The sequence below is a fragment of the Eleutherodactylus coqui genome, chromosome 4 (genome assembly GCF_035609145.1).
Source record: "Eleutherodactylus coqui strain aEleCoq1 chromosome 4, aEleCoq1.hap1, whole genome shotgun sequence".
NCBI lineage: Eukaryota > Metazoa > Chordata > Amphibia > Anura > Eleutherodactylidae > Eleutherodactylus > Eleutherodactylus coqui.
Genome location: NC_089840.1, coordinates 40,777,820 through 40,793,654, shown reverse-complemented (window position 1 = coordinate 40,793,654; position 15,835 = coordinate 40,777,820). Strand labels below are relative to the sequence as shown.

The following is a 15,835-nucleotide window of genomic DNA, read 5'->3' as shown; positions in this document are numbered from 1 at the left end:
TCGAACCAATCACAGCCATTGCATTGGTTCATCGAGCGCTACAGAGATTGGCTCAGCCGCAATGCTCAAGAACCAATCGGAGCTATCGCTTCTTGGAGGCGGGGTTTACAAACCCAGTTACCAGGAAGCAATCTAATGTTGGCGGCTGAGGACGGTAAGCAAGCTTGCAGGAATTTCGGGGACCAGGTGGAGGAACGAGCCTTCTAGGGAATGTATTGTTTACATTTTTTTTTTTTTAAATGTAGTGTAGCCAGGGCTTATATTTCAAGCCCCACCGCCCTCCAAAGGGGGGACCACACGGTAGGGCTTATTATGGGGGAAACGGGGTACAATAATATATACCCATACATCTATCTCTAGTCGTCTGCACAGCTGTTTCCACCAAGATGCGCGGCCGACCAGCGAACATTTATATGCTGGAATAAAGAAGCGGATCAGCTGAAACACAAACATCTGTTCATTCGTCAGCTGATCATTTGCACATTCAGATGAGGAAACAAAGGTTTGCTCACTTTTGCACCCCTCCCCCCAACACTTGTGTTAAAATTGGAAAAATGTTCCTGAAAATGTCACTTTTTTATTGTAGATTTTGATTTGTTATGTGAATATATTTGGTGCCGAACTCATCACCGAAGTGCATATTTACCCCACAGGCTGGAAGCGCAATATGGGGCTATGAATCCCACCCCCATATCACGCTCCCCACCATGTGAAATCCCCAAGGATGCGAATTGTTTTCATGGCAAAGAAGCTTTGCCTTACTTTGGGGAAGAAGCAAGACAGCCACGGCGGGGGGTGGGGGGAGTTGTGTAGTTTTTCCCATTTTTTTTTTTTAATGGGTGATCTCGCATCGCATACACCTAGCATGTGATGCAATGCTGCAGCCGGCCCCATTGAAAACAATGGGCACTGGGATAGCACACACGAAGATAGAACATGCTGCGATTTGTTTCCGACATCGCATCGAGGTACCATGCAGGAAAATATCGCTCATGTGTATGACCCTATTCAAAAGTGTGATTGTTCTCAGTGAGAGAAACCAAGTGCCGTATATACCGGCGTATAAGGCGACGGGGCGTATAAGAGGACCCCCCAACTTTCACCTTATACGCCGGTAATATAGTGTAAAAAAAAAAAAAAAATCATTACTCACCTCCCCCGGCGTTCTGTCGCGCTCCAGCAGGATGTCGCTCGCTCCTCGTCCCCGGCGCAGCATTGCTTTCTGAATGCGGGGCTTGAAATCCCCGCCTCCAGAAAGCTAATACACACGCCGTCAGCCAGTTACAGCCATTCAATGACATCATTGAATGGGTGTGATTGCTAACACACGTGCGCCTTCAGCCAATCACAGCCATTCAATGCTGTCATTGAATAGCTGTACCGGCTGACGGCGTGTGTATTAGCTTTCTGGAAGCGGGGATTTCAAGCCCCGCATTCAGAAAGCAATGCTGCGCCGGGGACGAGGAGCGAGCGACATCCTGCCGGAGCGCGACAGAACGCCGGGGGAGGTGAGTAATGATTTTTTTTTTTTTACACTTTTTTTTTTTGTATTACCGGCGTATAAGACGACCCCCGACTGCAGAGCAGATTTTTCGGGGTTCAAAAGTCGTCTTATACGCCGGTATATACGGTAATCTTGTAGATCTGATACCTTCTAATGGCTACCAAAAATACATGATGTTACAGCGAGCTTTCGGGTTATCGACCCTTCGTCAGGCTAAATGAATTTCATAGCCTGATAAAAGATTAATATAACCAGAAAGCTCGCTATAACATCAGGTATTTTTGTTAGCCATTAGAAGGTATCGGATCCATAAGATTACTTGGTCTCTCTTGCTGAGAACAATCCCACTTTACTGGCTAACACCGGATCAAACCTATTTTTCATATTACACTTTTCAAAAGAATGGGGTCTATAGCGTCTCGCAATGCAAAGAACTCACACGATATTAGCACCTGTGTGAAGCCAGCCTTAGTCACATAATTTAAGGCTTACATTGCATCGCCTTAGGTGTTGCGGAGATTATTTTTGTCAATGTAGCTATATGGCATCTTGTATTGTGCAGGTTGAGTTCTAGTTTTTTTTTTTATAGAAACCAATTTTGGATACATATAATGTATTGAATAACTTCTTTTTTTTTTGGGGGGGGGGGGGAGCAATTTCACCACTGTTTGTTTTTATGTCGCCCCCATGTGGTACAAATATATTATGTTACCTTTATGCTACAGGTCATTACGATTATGACAACACTAAAGGTAGCCCTTATTCACAGTAGTTTATATATGCGGCTATTTAAATACGCTGGCCATAAGAAAGGATGCAGCATTACATGCAATACATTTGTTCAGATACTCGGGTACATGGCTGCATAGATGCGCTCCTGTGAATAAAGCCTCAGAGATTTTATTGTTTTACCGCTTTTGCACAACGTAAACTGTTTTACTTTTTTTTTTATGTGTGGCGCCACAGGCCAAGACCATAGAATTTTCATGTTGCAGTCGACAGATGTATCGAGCTGTTTTTTTTTGAGGGAGGTGTAGTTTTTGGTAGCATTTTGAGGTATATACAATGTTTTAATTTCTTTATTCCTGTTTTGGGGAAGCAAATTGACCAGAGAACTTTTTTGCCTTTTTTTTTTTTATTTTAGTGTGGGCTGTTGTGGATGTGGTGATACCAATTATAGGTCTTTTTTTTGCTATTTTTAATATGTTAAACCTTTATGTAAGGAGAAAAAAATGTTTAGATGCGACAGTCAGCAATAACTGCAGCACCTGCGGGGTTAAACTATTAGAGGCGTGATGAGATAAGTAGGTCCTTATTACTTCCCTTTTTTTCTTAAGTAAAACCCCATATGTGATAAGCAGAGAGCAAATATGCTCTTTGATTGATAGTGGGGTGATTATATGCACAAAAGCTTCATATCACGCCTCTGCTGGGACAGGGAGATATACAGGCACATCGGCTCGGCCTCCTGGCTCCACACACTCTAAGTGACAGCTGTAAATTCCGTATTCCCAACTCACCTTCGACCAGCTGCAACGCTGATCCTGAGGACAAATAAGACCAAGAATTGTAGCTTCAACGGATGCCAGAAGCTCAGCTGGAGCCCCGATAGAACCGGAGCTACGGCTGTTTAATGTAGAACGAGCCCTGTTTGTGAAAACTGTTATCTTACCCTCCCTCAGACCAATCAGGGCTCGTCCTAAACTGCGGAGGGGGGGGTTAAATCTTGTAGTTGGGTTTGTCTTAGTAGAAAGCAGTTTCCTTGCTCTTCTGCTGATGGTCTGTGACTATTGGAGGCTGTAGCCCAAGGAACGCAGCAGGTGTCACTGTGTACATACAGAACATATTGCGCTGCTCCTTTTTATACCTGGATTTCAGGAACAGGCCGTGTACAGGGTCCCCGGAGCGCATTATATATAGCAAGGAATCCACTTCCTTGCTTTGATATTGAGAAGCAGCTGCTTTCTTTCCGGAGTCTGGTAAAGTGATCTGCCCCGGTCTTTGGCACGTTTATTTACATCTCGAACACGGAAGTCACTGTATAATATATCAAGTGTTAGAGGTTTTCCCACTAACCACATTTATCCCCATCTAGCAGGTAGGGAATAAGTGTCTGGGTGCTGTAATGCCCACCAATCCCGAGATCTGTGCACCTTTAATCCTCCATAACAATGGCGCACTTATGTGACCAGCACCACTCTCGATCACTTCTGTGGGACATCGATGCGCTCGGCAATCTTCTCTGTCCCGTAGAAGTGAATGGAGCAGTGGTTACACATGTGCATCATCGCGCCATTCTCCTGGATGATGCGGAGTGCACAGATCTCAGGGTATCCTATCGGTCGGACCTCCGCCTATCAGACATTTATCCTCTACCTTGTAGATTGGTGATAAATGAAAACCCCTTTAACATTTTTGGTTATAACCAGGAGGTTGTTTGCACACTTAATACTTCTCACAGCAATTGTATCCAGTCTAGCCCCATAATCCTCTCTGCCTACAGCCCGGACTGCGGTCTGCTACAATGTATCCATGCAGGTAAATGCAACAAACCATCACAATGGAGAGAATTGTTCTGCTAATGTGTTTAGCTCACAGAGTATTGTTTAGACTGGAAATAACTAACAAACCCACTTGTGAGACGCAGGAAGCTTCAGAAACACTAAAGGCCCTTTTACACGGGACGGTTATCCTTCTGCTTGTTCAGGCTCCTGCGGGGTTTTGAAAGATAGTCGTCCCGTGTAAAAGCATGCAGAAACTGAATGACTGGACAAGAGCCATTTAGTTTTAAGCATAAAATCCCAAACGACCCTCATTCAGTGTAAACAGCAGCCGTTCAGCACTGAAGGACCGCAGCTTGCAGTGAATGGAGGGGGGCAGAGGAGAGAAAACTCTTCCAGCTGCCACGCCAGCTGAGTGCATTATTATACATATAAAACTTTTTTTTCGCGGTACTACTTTTAGTGGTTAATTATTTTCTGCCCCCATTTTCTAACAGCCATAACTTATTTATTTTTCAGTCGACATCGGTGGGCAAGGGCTCATTTTGGAATACATTCAACTATATAGATTTTTTTTTTTTCTTTCTTGGAAACAGGGTGACCAAAAAAAGCGCAATTCTGGCATTACATCATACCTCGATCTGACAGGGAATCAAGCCATGCCACGGGCATGGTTTGATAGGCAATTTGCAATGACAGCCCTGGGGCCTTTCAGAAGGCCCCAACTGCCATAACCCCCACACAGCTCCCTGCAATCTCATTGCGGGAGGCCGGACAGAACACCCGAATATCGTTCAGTGGGTTTAAATGCAGCTGTCAGAATTGACAGTGGCATTTAAAGGGCTTACAGCTCCAATGAGCAGCACTACTTATTGGAGCTGTTGCGGGGGAAGGGGGAGGAGGGGGTTAGAACAGCTTTTAAAAAAAAAAAAACCCACAGCCGACGCCTGCATTGTATAGAGCAAGAGTGCCCCATGATCACCCTTCATACATATCCCAGAGCTGCGAGATGTAACCATAGGCCCTGCAATGTTCAGTAGTTAAAAATGAACTTCCCCATAAACCCCACCCTGCGATTCTATCGTCTGCTTTCAATGCAAACAACTGATCAAGTGCATGCAATATCTTATGGTCCTCTTACACGGGCCGATCAAGCCCAAATGTTCATCCAAATGATCGTTTCCCTAAAATCAAGCCACGGAAAAGGACCAACAAACGGGGAGCTGTGCAGATAAACAATTGTAATTATTATTCGTCCCCACAAGCCAGTTCTCAGCAAGTGTGAATATATATATCAAACATGCATTTTGATCAGTGCCTGTTAGCTAACGCAATATTGGAGGAACCCAGGAACTGAAGACATGCCTGATAAATGCGCACCCCACTAAGCAGCCCCTTTGCAGGCTGTTGGCACCTACCCCTCTCCTTGAGTATTCCAATGTTGCACGGACGAGTGGGCAGCAATATTTACACAAATCACAGAGAGGGATGGAATAAATGCTACTTACAAGACCCTTTTATTACTTACCTGTTGCAAACCTCCGATCCTACGTGAACACTTTCTCTTTAAAGGGGACCCAGCCGCGCAGAGCAGCACCATTAGTTAAGTTCCGCTGCTCTTCCAGGAGGCGACAAAGAGCCAGGGGATGAAATTTTTATACTCACCAAAGCGCTAGTGTCTGCACGGCCCAAACAACCAACTCTTTTCAGATTGCCGTATGCATGCTCGCCCAGAGGCTTCTATGCAGTAGTGCACACAGCAATCTGAAAAGAAGTGGATGCTCTTGCCGAGAATGATCTTCACGGGGGACACATTGGGAACCAGGAGAGGATAAACATTGCATCCGACAGCTGCCCATTACATTCCAGTATATTTTCATTCATACATTCCAGTATATTCCCATTCATCATTGCCCACCCCCTCATATATCACTGGACACATGCAGGTATATATGTTTATTTAAAAGGCTTTGGAGAACATTAGCAGGCCCCTTCCTCACCGCTGTACTAACCCCACAGTTCAGAGACAGAGGACAGCGGTATGGGGGGAAAGGCTCTACTATTCATATATATAAATGGCAGTGTCATATCTATAGCTCAGACATTTGATTGTCTCACATCGGCACCACAAGTTCAGCTAATCCTACTGCACAAGATACAGATTACTAATATCAGACAGCAGCACCCCAAGTGTTGGGTTACAACATGGAGGGGGTTCTGGCGTAATGAAGTTCTGCAACTTCCTAACACCCTGTACCGTATGTCGCAAACACAGAAACACCCATAGCAGATGAAAACCATTTGGCAGACGATGATGCAATTGTCGTTGTCCTGACGATCTCGCCACGTTCTGCTTGAGACATCAGCGTTCTTCACATTGCAGAGAAATCACCTTAACATGAGAATGAATAAAGTAAGGCTAAAAAGAAATTCTGTCAGTCTGATCCATCACACACCTACCTTCCTGTTGGAACAATGAGCGTTGATTCCAAAACGGCAGTCACGTTGGTGACACGGCCTCACCGGTGTCCCCCTCGCCCCGCAACCTGTATGCAAAACTGCATCAGCGTCTGCCAAACGGTTTTCATTCTATATGGGAGTTTCCGCGCTCTTGAGATCCCGTACTTTGCTTCATTATTCACGGTTTACAAGATCGCTGCTTGTCAGTGTATAAGAACAACCTCGCTTACATCCCGAGGCTTAAAGCCCCTCCTGACCCAATACTTCTCAGAGCAGGGGGTTTGTTACTGTATCCAGTCTAGATAATACTCGGAGCTCGGTCACATCTGTGTTCGGGCTTTCTATCTTCTCGGTTTAATCTTTGGAGCAAAGAAATGTAATTAAAACTGAAACACAAGTGGTGCTGCATACGCAACGCCGTTATGAGACAGAGCGCGGAATTTAAAAAAGGGCACTAGTCAGACGGCGCAGAATCACTGCCATATGCGTTGCTGATCCAAGCAGCGTTTTACGCATTCGGCCGTGGGAATGAGCCCTAATGCAGATGTTAATGACACCTTACCTACACTGATACAAAGTATCAGTCTGAACCTCTGACTGTTTCTCTCTAGACTGGATGCAATTGCAGCAAACCCTCAGCTGTGAGAAGTATTATAGCGGTACAGACTTTCATCTTCTAGATGTAATCACAGATGTTCTCATTCTCTGAAAAGAGAGATCTTTATAAAAAAAAAGGAACTGAAATAATGTATGTTAGGGACTTGCAGATCTTTTCACTACTCCGCGATTAAGTTCTATATACATAAGACTGAATCGACCCTTTAAGGATATAGCGACCTGGAATGACATCAGATGTGTAGCATGATTGGACCATTGTTCCGGTGATGTCTGTAAGACCACTTGGAATAGAGGTAAGTAAGGTGTTCAGGTCGCTCCAGTCAATAAGGCACTGCTGATGAGGCGCGGCAGTGTCACACAATGTCCGACGGGTCCTGCTCCGTCCCCTCACTGCCCACGGACAGGAAGTGGAGCCAGTTCTGGAAAAATCCCTGGTTGAAGGTTCCTGCGTCCACAACCAGACCCCCAAGGATGCAGCGGCCGGTCTTCTCCCGCAGGGCAATCCTTGCCTCGCGCTCGGTGACGTTGTAGCTGATGTTCAGCAGCTGGATAAGCAGGAGGTAGCCCAATCCAGCTGTGACAATGGCGCAATACCACACACAGGTGAAGACAAATGACGTGCTGGGCAAAGACATAGGGAAGATAGCAGAGCTCAGCGCTTTATAGGGGAACGCTACAATACCAAGTCTCATCACACCGAATGTATGTACCACACAGAAGCTGCTTCTAGAAAATGTAATCAGACCTTTCCAATTATTAGTAGATTCTCCAACTCTCATCCATCTGCCCCCGAGAAACCTTACATCTCCAGAAACTGCATTACCTGTAGGTGGCGTAGACTCCCGGGCAGTAGAATAAGGCACTGAAGACACTGTGGCCCCGGCATATAGTTCTGAGCGTCAGTATTAACCCGTAGACAGAGGTGAATTGGAAAATCACAAGTAGCAAGATGAAGAATTTGTGGTTGTGAGCTCCAATACAGTTGTTAATCTGTATGAATGAGAATACATCTACTATAATACCGCCCGCCACGTACAAGAATACATCTACTATAATACCGCCCGCCACGTACAAGAATACAACTACTATAATACCGCCCGCCACGTACAAGAATACAACTACTATACCGCCCGCCACGTACAAGAATACAACTACTATAATACCGCCCGCCACGTACAAGAGTACAACTACTATAATACCGCCCGCCACGTGCAAGAGTACAACTACTATAATACTGCCCCCTATGCACAAGAACTACTATAATACTGCCCCCTATGCACAAGAACTACTATAATACTGCCCCCTATGCACAAGAACTACTATAATACTGCCCCCTATGCACAAGAACTACTATAATACTGCCCCCTATGCACAAGAACTACTATAATACTGCCCCCTATGCACAAGAACTACTATAATACTGCCCCCTATGCACAAGAACTACTATAACACTGCCCCCTATGCACAAGAACTACTATAACACTGCCCCCTATGCACAAGAACTACTATAACACTGCCCCCTATGCACAAGAACTACTATAACACTGCCCCCTATGCACAAGAACTACTATAACACTGCCCCCTATGCACAAGAACTACTATAACACTGCCCCCCTATGCACAAGAACTACTATAACACTGCCCCCTATGCACAAGAACTACTATAACACTGCCCCTATGCACAAGAACTACTATAACACTGCCCCCTATGCACAAGAACTACTATAACACTGCCCCCTATGCACAAGAACTACTATAATACTGCCCCCTATGTACAAGAACTACTATAATACTGCCCCCTACGTACAAGAACTACTATAATACTGCCCCTAGGCACAAGAATGTAACTACTATAATACTGCCCCCTAGGCACAAGAATGTAACTACTATAATACTGCCCCCTATGTACAAGAATGTAACTACTATAATACTGCCCCCTATGTACAAGAATGTAACTACTATAATACTGCCCCCTATGTACAAGAATATAACTACTATAATACTGCCCCCTGTGTACAAGAATATAACTACTATAATACTGCCCCCTGTGTACAAGAATATAACTACTATAATACTGCCCCTGTGTACAAGAATATAACTACTATAATACTGCCCCCTATGTACAAGAATATAACTACTATAATACTGCCCCCTATGTACAAGAATATAACTACTATAATACTGCCCCCTATGTACAAGAATATAACTACTATAATACTGCCCCCTATGTACAAGAATATAACTACTATATACTGCCCCCTATGTACAAGAATATAACTACTATAATACTGCCCCCTATGTACAAGAATATAACTACTATAATACTGCCCCCTATGTACAAGAATATAACTACTATAATACTGCCCCCTATGTACAAGAATATAACTACTATAATACTACCTCCTATGTACAAGAATATAACTACTATAATACTGCCCCCTATGTACAAGAATATAACTACTATAATACTGCCCCCTATGTATAAGAATATAACTACTATAATACTGCCCCCTATGTACAAGAATATAACTACTATAATACTGCCCACTATGTACAAGAATATAACTACTATAATACTGACCCCTATGTACAATATAACTACTATAATACTGCCTCCTATGTACAAGAATATAACTACTATAATACTGCCTCCTATGTACAAGAATATAACTACTATAATACTGCCCCCTATGTACAAGAATATAACTACTATAATACTACTTTCTATGTACAAGAATATAACTACTATAATACTGCCTCCTATGTACAAGAATATAACTACTATAATACTGCCTCCTATGTACAAGAATATAACTACTATAATACTGCCCCCTATGTACAAGAATATAACTACTATAATACTGCCTCCTATGTACAAGAATATAACTACTATAATACTGCATCCTATGTACAAGAATATAACTACTATAATACTGCCTCATATGCACAAGAATATAACTACTATAATACTGCCTCCTATGTACAAGAATATAACTACTATAATACTGCCTCCTATGTACAAGAATATAACTACTATGATACTGCCTCCTATGTACAAGAATATAACTACTATAATACTGCCCCCTATGTACAAGAATATAACTACTATAATACTACTTTCTATGTACAAGAATATAACTACTATAATACTGCCTCCTATGTACAAGAATATAACTACTATAATACTGCCCCCATGTACAAGAATACAACTACTATAATACTGCTCCTATGTACAAGAATATAACTACTATAATACTGCCCCCTATGTACAAGAATATAACTACTATAATACTGCTTCCTATGTACAAGAATATAACTACTATAATACTGCCCCTATGTACAAGAATATAACTACTATAATACTGCTCCTATGTACAAGAATATAACTACTATAATACTGCCCCCAATGTACAAGAATATAACTACTATAATACTGCTTCCTATGTACAAGAATATAACTACTATAATACTGCCCCCTATGTACAAGAATATAACTACTATAATACTACTCCTATGTACAAGAATATAACTACTATCATACTGCTCCTATGTACAAGAATATAACTACTATCATACTGCCTCCTATGTACAAGAATATAACTACTATAATACTGCTCTCTAGTCGTAAATACACTCTGCCATAATATATAATTATAGTGAAGCATTCCATGCGTAGAATGCCTTGGCCTGACATGGCAGCTTTTCCACTTACCACACACAGTGGTGGTCCAGCCGCTGGACACAGCTCCCACAGATCCTGCAGTGGCCGCTCCTTGGAGGTCTCAGCACTTCGCAGAGTTTACAGTAGTTCTTCTCGGGGATGAGTTTTCTGCTTTCCTCCTGGATACAAGGATGAGCCTCAGGTGAGATTTCCTCAGTTTTCCGGACTCCATTGGCAGGCTCCCTCTGTCCCCTGGCGGCCCCCCGGGGGCCGGATGTGCTTCTGTTGAGATAGCCCGGATCCTGCTTTGCTTTTACTAGGAACATAAGGATCAGCAGCAGGCCGCAGGTAACGGCTGAGAAGTGACCCCAGCCGATGTGACCTTTAAGAAGGACCTCCTGCACAAAATTATAATACATGTAACCCAGAGAGAAGAGGGCGAGGCTGAGGAAGAGGAGGGTCTTCCCCTTGCGTCGATGGGTCAGCTGATAATACCAGATTACCAGTATCGGCAGGGAAGTGAGGACCCCCACCCCCAAGAGCACATGAAAAGCCGCCACATGGAGTGAGATGGGCAGCAGAACCAGCGGGGGCAGAATGCTGAGGTCAACCTTTCTGGCACCCCGAATCCAGGGGACACGGAAGCGATCAGACGCCGTCTCTATCACCCTCGCCAAGACCTCCGGCTGCAGCGACTTACAGGTGATCCATCTGGAGAAGAACAGAGAATAAGATGAGCCGCAAGAACTGTACATGATACCCAAACGCATTATATCTGGGCTGTACTCCGGAGCTGCACTCACAATTCTGCTGGAAGCAAATAGAAACAGTCAACAAGCATGTGGATACTAAGGCTGCCAGCACATGGCGGGTCAGCTTCCGCATGTGGAATCCAGCAGCGGCGTCCGCATTCTTCCTGCATACGAGCGGTTCAAGGTTCCGCAATGCAAATCCGCCCGTGTGCAGACGGCCTTACCCCCCAAGCTGAGCTCCTTAAATACAGGGGAGCAGTTCCTATTTCCTACAAAACACACTTCCCAGAACAACAGGAGATGCTCAGAGATTTCAGCTCTAGAGTTGCAGAATAGTGAGTGCAGCTCTGGAGTATAATACAGAGAGTGAACATCTGTCAGCTACTTTTCAGAACAGAGTAGAGAAATCCTTAAAGGGGTATTCTGGGACTTTATAGATTGTTCCTATTGATGACGGGCAGGACATTAATAGACGACGGGGGGGGGGGGGGGGGGGGGGGGGGGCACGGGTGCCCCTTAAAATACCAACTCCGTTACACAATGTAATTCTGTTTCTTACACCTGTCGGCCCCCATACACAAGGCTTGTGGGGACACGCAGGTCATCGTGCTGGTGGGCAGAGTGCCCGGCGGGTACCCCTCACCTGTCACAGGCCTGGTCCAGGTCCTCGCAGTCACACAGACAGCCGGCCAGGTGACTCCTCTCGCCCTTCTGGTTGATATACTCACAGCAGCACAGAACATCATCAGCGTCTCGCCCGCCTCGGGGCGCCCTCTTCTTCCTGACTCCGTTCATAGCTGCTTCCTTCGTTATAGAGGCCAAACATAAGATGTCCTCGGGTGGGCACAACGGGCACCTGGCTGACACATCGTGAGGTAGGTCGCCTGCTGGGGAACTGTCAACACAGAAATCATCAGCGAGACCTGACATGGCTTATATGTGCTTCACCGAACCCCAAATCCCAGGGTCACCCACTCCAGCACCCCAAATCCCAGGGTCACCCACTCCAGCGCCCCAAATCCCAGGGTCACCCACTCCAACGCCCCAAATCCCCGGGTCACCCACTCCAACGCCCCAAATCCCCGGGTCACCCACTCCAGCGCCCCAAATCCCAGGGTCACCCACTCCAGCGCCCCAAATCCCCGGGTCACCCACTCCAGCGCCCCAAATCCCAGGGTCACCCACTCCAGCGCCCCAAATCCCAGGGTCACCCACTCCAACGCCCCAAATCCCAGGGTCACCCACTCCAACGCCCCAAATCCCAGGGTCACCCACTCCAGCGCCCCAAATCCCAGGGTCACCCATTCCAGCGCCCCAAATCCCAGGGTCACCCATTCCAGCATCCCAATTCTCAGAGTCCCCCCCAACACCCAAGCTACCCCTCAGAGAGCTCAGTCATCCCAAATCCCAGGGTCACCAGCCCAACACCCCAGCTACCCTCCCTAAGCACCAGAGAACCCACAATCACCCCATAACCCCAAAGTCACCCACTCCAACACCTCAAATCCCAGGGTAACCTCCCCAAATCCCAAAGTCACCCCAACAACCCAGATCCCCTCCTTCAACCCTAGAGAACCCATAGTCCCCCCATAACCCCAAATCTCAGGCTCACCCACTCCCAAAGTCACCCCAACACCCAGCTACCCTCCCTCAGCCCTAGAGACCACAGTCACCCCATAACCCCAAATCCTAGTGTTCTCCCTTCAATGTCTCACCCTAAATCCCAGGCACCCTCCCTCAGCCCCAGAGAACCCAGTCACCCGAAATGCTAGTGTTTCCCCTTCAACTCCCCACCCCACAGACGGGGTTAACCTCACCCTAATCCTATTTTGACTGCCCCTAAACCTCAGGGTCCCTCCGCTCCAGCCCGCTCACCCTCTCCGCCCGTCGCCCGGTTACAGAGTGTTCTCCTCGGTGTGACTGGAAGCAGCAGGTGGGCGGGGCCATGCCTCTCGCTCAGGTCCGCCCGGGTCACGTGACCCATAATGATTAACCCTCCGTCTCCCAGCAGCGCCAGAGATGCTGCCTCCGCCCGTCCTGTATCCGGCGCTGTATGTAACACCAGAGCGGAACTCTCGCTGCTCCCCGGCTCCAGGCCAGACGTGAAGCTGAGGAAACCCAGGCCAGCCGGGCAGAGCTGGAGCGGCGCAATAGAAGCCATTGATTTCACTGTTTGTTCGCATCTACTGTTTTTGCACGTGCAAAGAAGTAGGATCCGCGCTAATCTGCTGCGTTTAGCGCAGCGCAGGCCCCACAGAAGTCTATGGGAGGTGTGCAAATACACGAGGGGGTGCGTGAAACACTGCGCAAAGCACAAGAGCACATCTGGACCTCGTTAGGCTAATTAGCCTTTTATCCCACGGAAAGGGTGTGTCGCGTGTAAACTGGCCGCAGACGTAACGAGTTCAGTGATATGCGCCGTCATGCGTGCGAATGTACCGCAGCCTTCCCTGTTCATGCGCAAATGTGTTGTGGCAAGCATTTTTGCGCATACGCTTGTATGAAGCCGCCGTAATTCTTGTCCGCAGGGTTGTGTGATATTCCAGCTTCATTGATGCGATTGTGTACTGAGCTGTAATACCAGACACGACCCACAGACAAGGGTGGCGCTGTGCTTGGAAGAAAGCAGCCATGTTTTTATAACTATGGACAAACTCTTTAAAAAAAAAAAAAGGCCCATTCTGGGATGATCCGCAGCTCTAGCTGCCCATAGACCATCATGGGCGCCCGCAGCTTAATTAAAACATGCGGATTTGTTTTGCAGACCTTCTGGTCCGGAAAACAAATCCCGGCATGCTCTATTATGCCGCAGATCCTGCATGGACGGCTTCCATTGTATGTAACGTGTCCGTAATATGGAGCTGTTACAGATGATATTCCCACCGGTCGCCATCAGTGTTCGCCTTTGTTTTGGTTCTCTCTTTACTGGGCAAATACAGATCCGTCTTTACCCAATAAAAAAATGATACCAGTATGGAGGCAAAAACGGACAAAAATAGGAGGAGATGCGCTTAAAAAACAAAAACAGCAGCCATGTAAATCCGGCCACGTGACTGAGAGATTTATATGAGCCCCGTAGTGCGGTCTACAAAATATGGAGCTTAAAATACTGTCGTCTGAAGGGGGCCTGAAAGCCAGAGTCACGTGGCTGCATGCATGTGTGGCCATGACAAGGCCTAGGACAACGCGGCCCCCCGTTCACGTGCCGTCCGATCTCCATGGACCCTCCATCGTACGGACGAGAATAGCGGCGGTCAGTGAGAAAAATTGGCCATATGAATAACCTCATTGACTACTGAGTGGTAACCCGGCCCTGGAATATACAACGTGGGCCCCAAACATGAGGCTGGCACCGCACTCTAAGGCCGGGTTCACACAGGGCGTATTGGCCGCGGTTTGGTCGCAGCGAAAAAAAAACGCAAGATTTCCGCTGTGAAAGCACTGCTTCAAAAGCCGTGGCACTCAGACGCGGGGTTTGAAGCGGCTTGGCCGCACGCTTTTCCATCGTGGTCACTGCTACCATAGAGGAGAGCGCGGCCGCAGTGTAAAAAAAACAAAACGGACATGCTGTGGCTGGCGAATCTGTGCCCCAACAGTGCCTTATGCCGGTTCTGCCGCAACGGATTCGCCGTCCCGTGTGGATGAGATTTCTGAGAATTCTCGCCCACATGGCTGGCTAACCCCGTATTAGCAGCCGTGGCGAAATTCCGGACTGAATTTCCGCGGCAAATCTGCCCTGTGTGAACCCAGCCTTATGAAAGCTGTCCAAAAGGAAATCTGGGTTGCCCATAGCAACCAAACACAGGGCAGCTTTCATTTTACCTCAGCAGTATAAGAAATGAAAGCTGCGCTGTGATTGGTTGCTAGAGCTCAGCTTTCCTTTCTTATACCGCTGAGGTAAAATGAAAGCTGTGCTGTGATTGGTTGCTATATGTTATACTGCTGAGGTAAAATGAAAGCTGCCCTGTCATTGGCCCTGAAAAAATGGCCTAAGGGTCATTGTAGCAGAAAACCTCATATCGTCTGGTGTCAATCCTTCCAGCTGGTGAAGGGTTAATGCAGCATGGCTACATCACCCTGTAGATATCTTATATCAGCGTGATCCTAATGGTGGTCAATAGATGCTCATTCTCCTCCATTATCTGCGGGGGAGGGGAAGCATCGATCGCTTCATGATCGGGCGCCAAGTTTTCCGTATTCCATTGTGTGAAGGTTTCGCTATTGTTAATAATCCGCAGCGATCGGCCTCACGTTTACGGAAGGAGAACTCGTACCGTTACTTATATCACAAGACGCACACAAAAAACGTCTCCCATCACTGCTGGGAAATTGCGATCCT

The 15,835-nt window shown here is 46.5% G+C and overlaps 2 protein-coding genes across 2 annotated transcripts in view; both read right to left on the bottom strand.

The window, feature by feature from the left end:
* Positions 1–10,934, bottom strand: part of QTRT2 (queuine tRNA-ribosyltransferase accessory subunit 2) — a 50,391-nt gene extending 39,457 nt beyond the window's left edge. The window contains exons 1-2 of the mRNA XM_066599338.1: positions 10,796–10,934; positions 7,907–8,074 (exon numbers count right to left, since the gene is read on the bottom strand). Of these exons, the coding sequence (XP_066455435.1) occupies positions 7,907–7,969 (63 nt within the window). The 5' untranslated portion in view covers positions 7,970–8,074; positions 10,796–10,934. The remainder of the gene's footprint in view (positions 1–7,906; positions 8,075–10,795) is intronic.
* ZDHHC23 (zinc finger DHHC-type palmitoyltransferase 23) lies at positions 10,792–12,291 on the bottom strand. Its single transcript, XM_066601525.1, has 2 exons — positions 12,140–12,291; positions 10,792–11,455 (listed from the first exon to the last, which is right to left on the bottom strand). The coding sequence occupies exons 1-2, from the start codon at positions 12,289–12,291 to the stop codon at positions 10,792–10,794; spliced, it is 816 nt and encodes a 271-aa protein (XP_066457622.1).
* Positions 12,292–15,835: the final 3,544 nt, after the last annotated feature.

What these genes read in the sequence shown, in the direction of transcription:
- ZDHHC23 (XM_066601525.1), bottom strand. Translation starts at nt 12,291, where the DNA reads ATGAACGGAGTCAGGAAGAAGAGGGCGCCCCGAGGCGGGCGAGACGCT. An exon ending in CTGGACCAGGCCTGTGACAG is followed by an intron (nt 11,456 to 12,139) that starts GTGAGGGGTACC and finishes GTTCTTCTCCAG; the next exon opens with ATGGATCACCTGTAAGTCGC.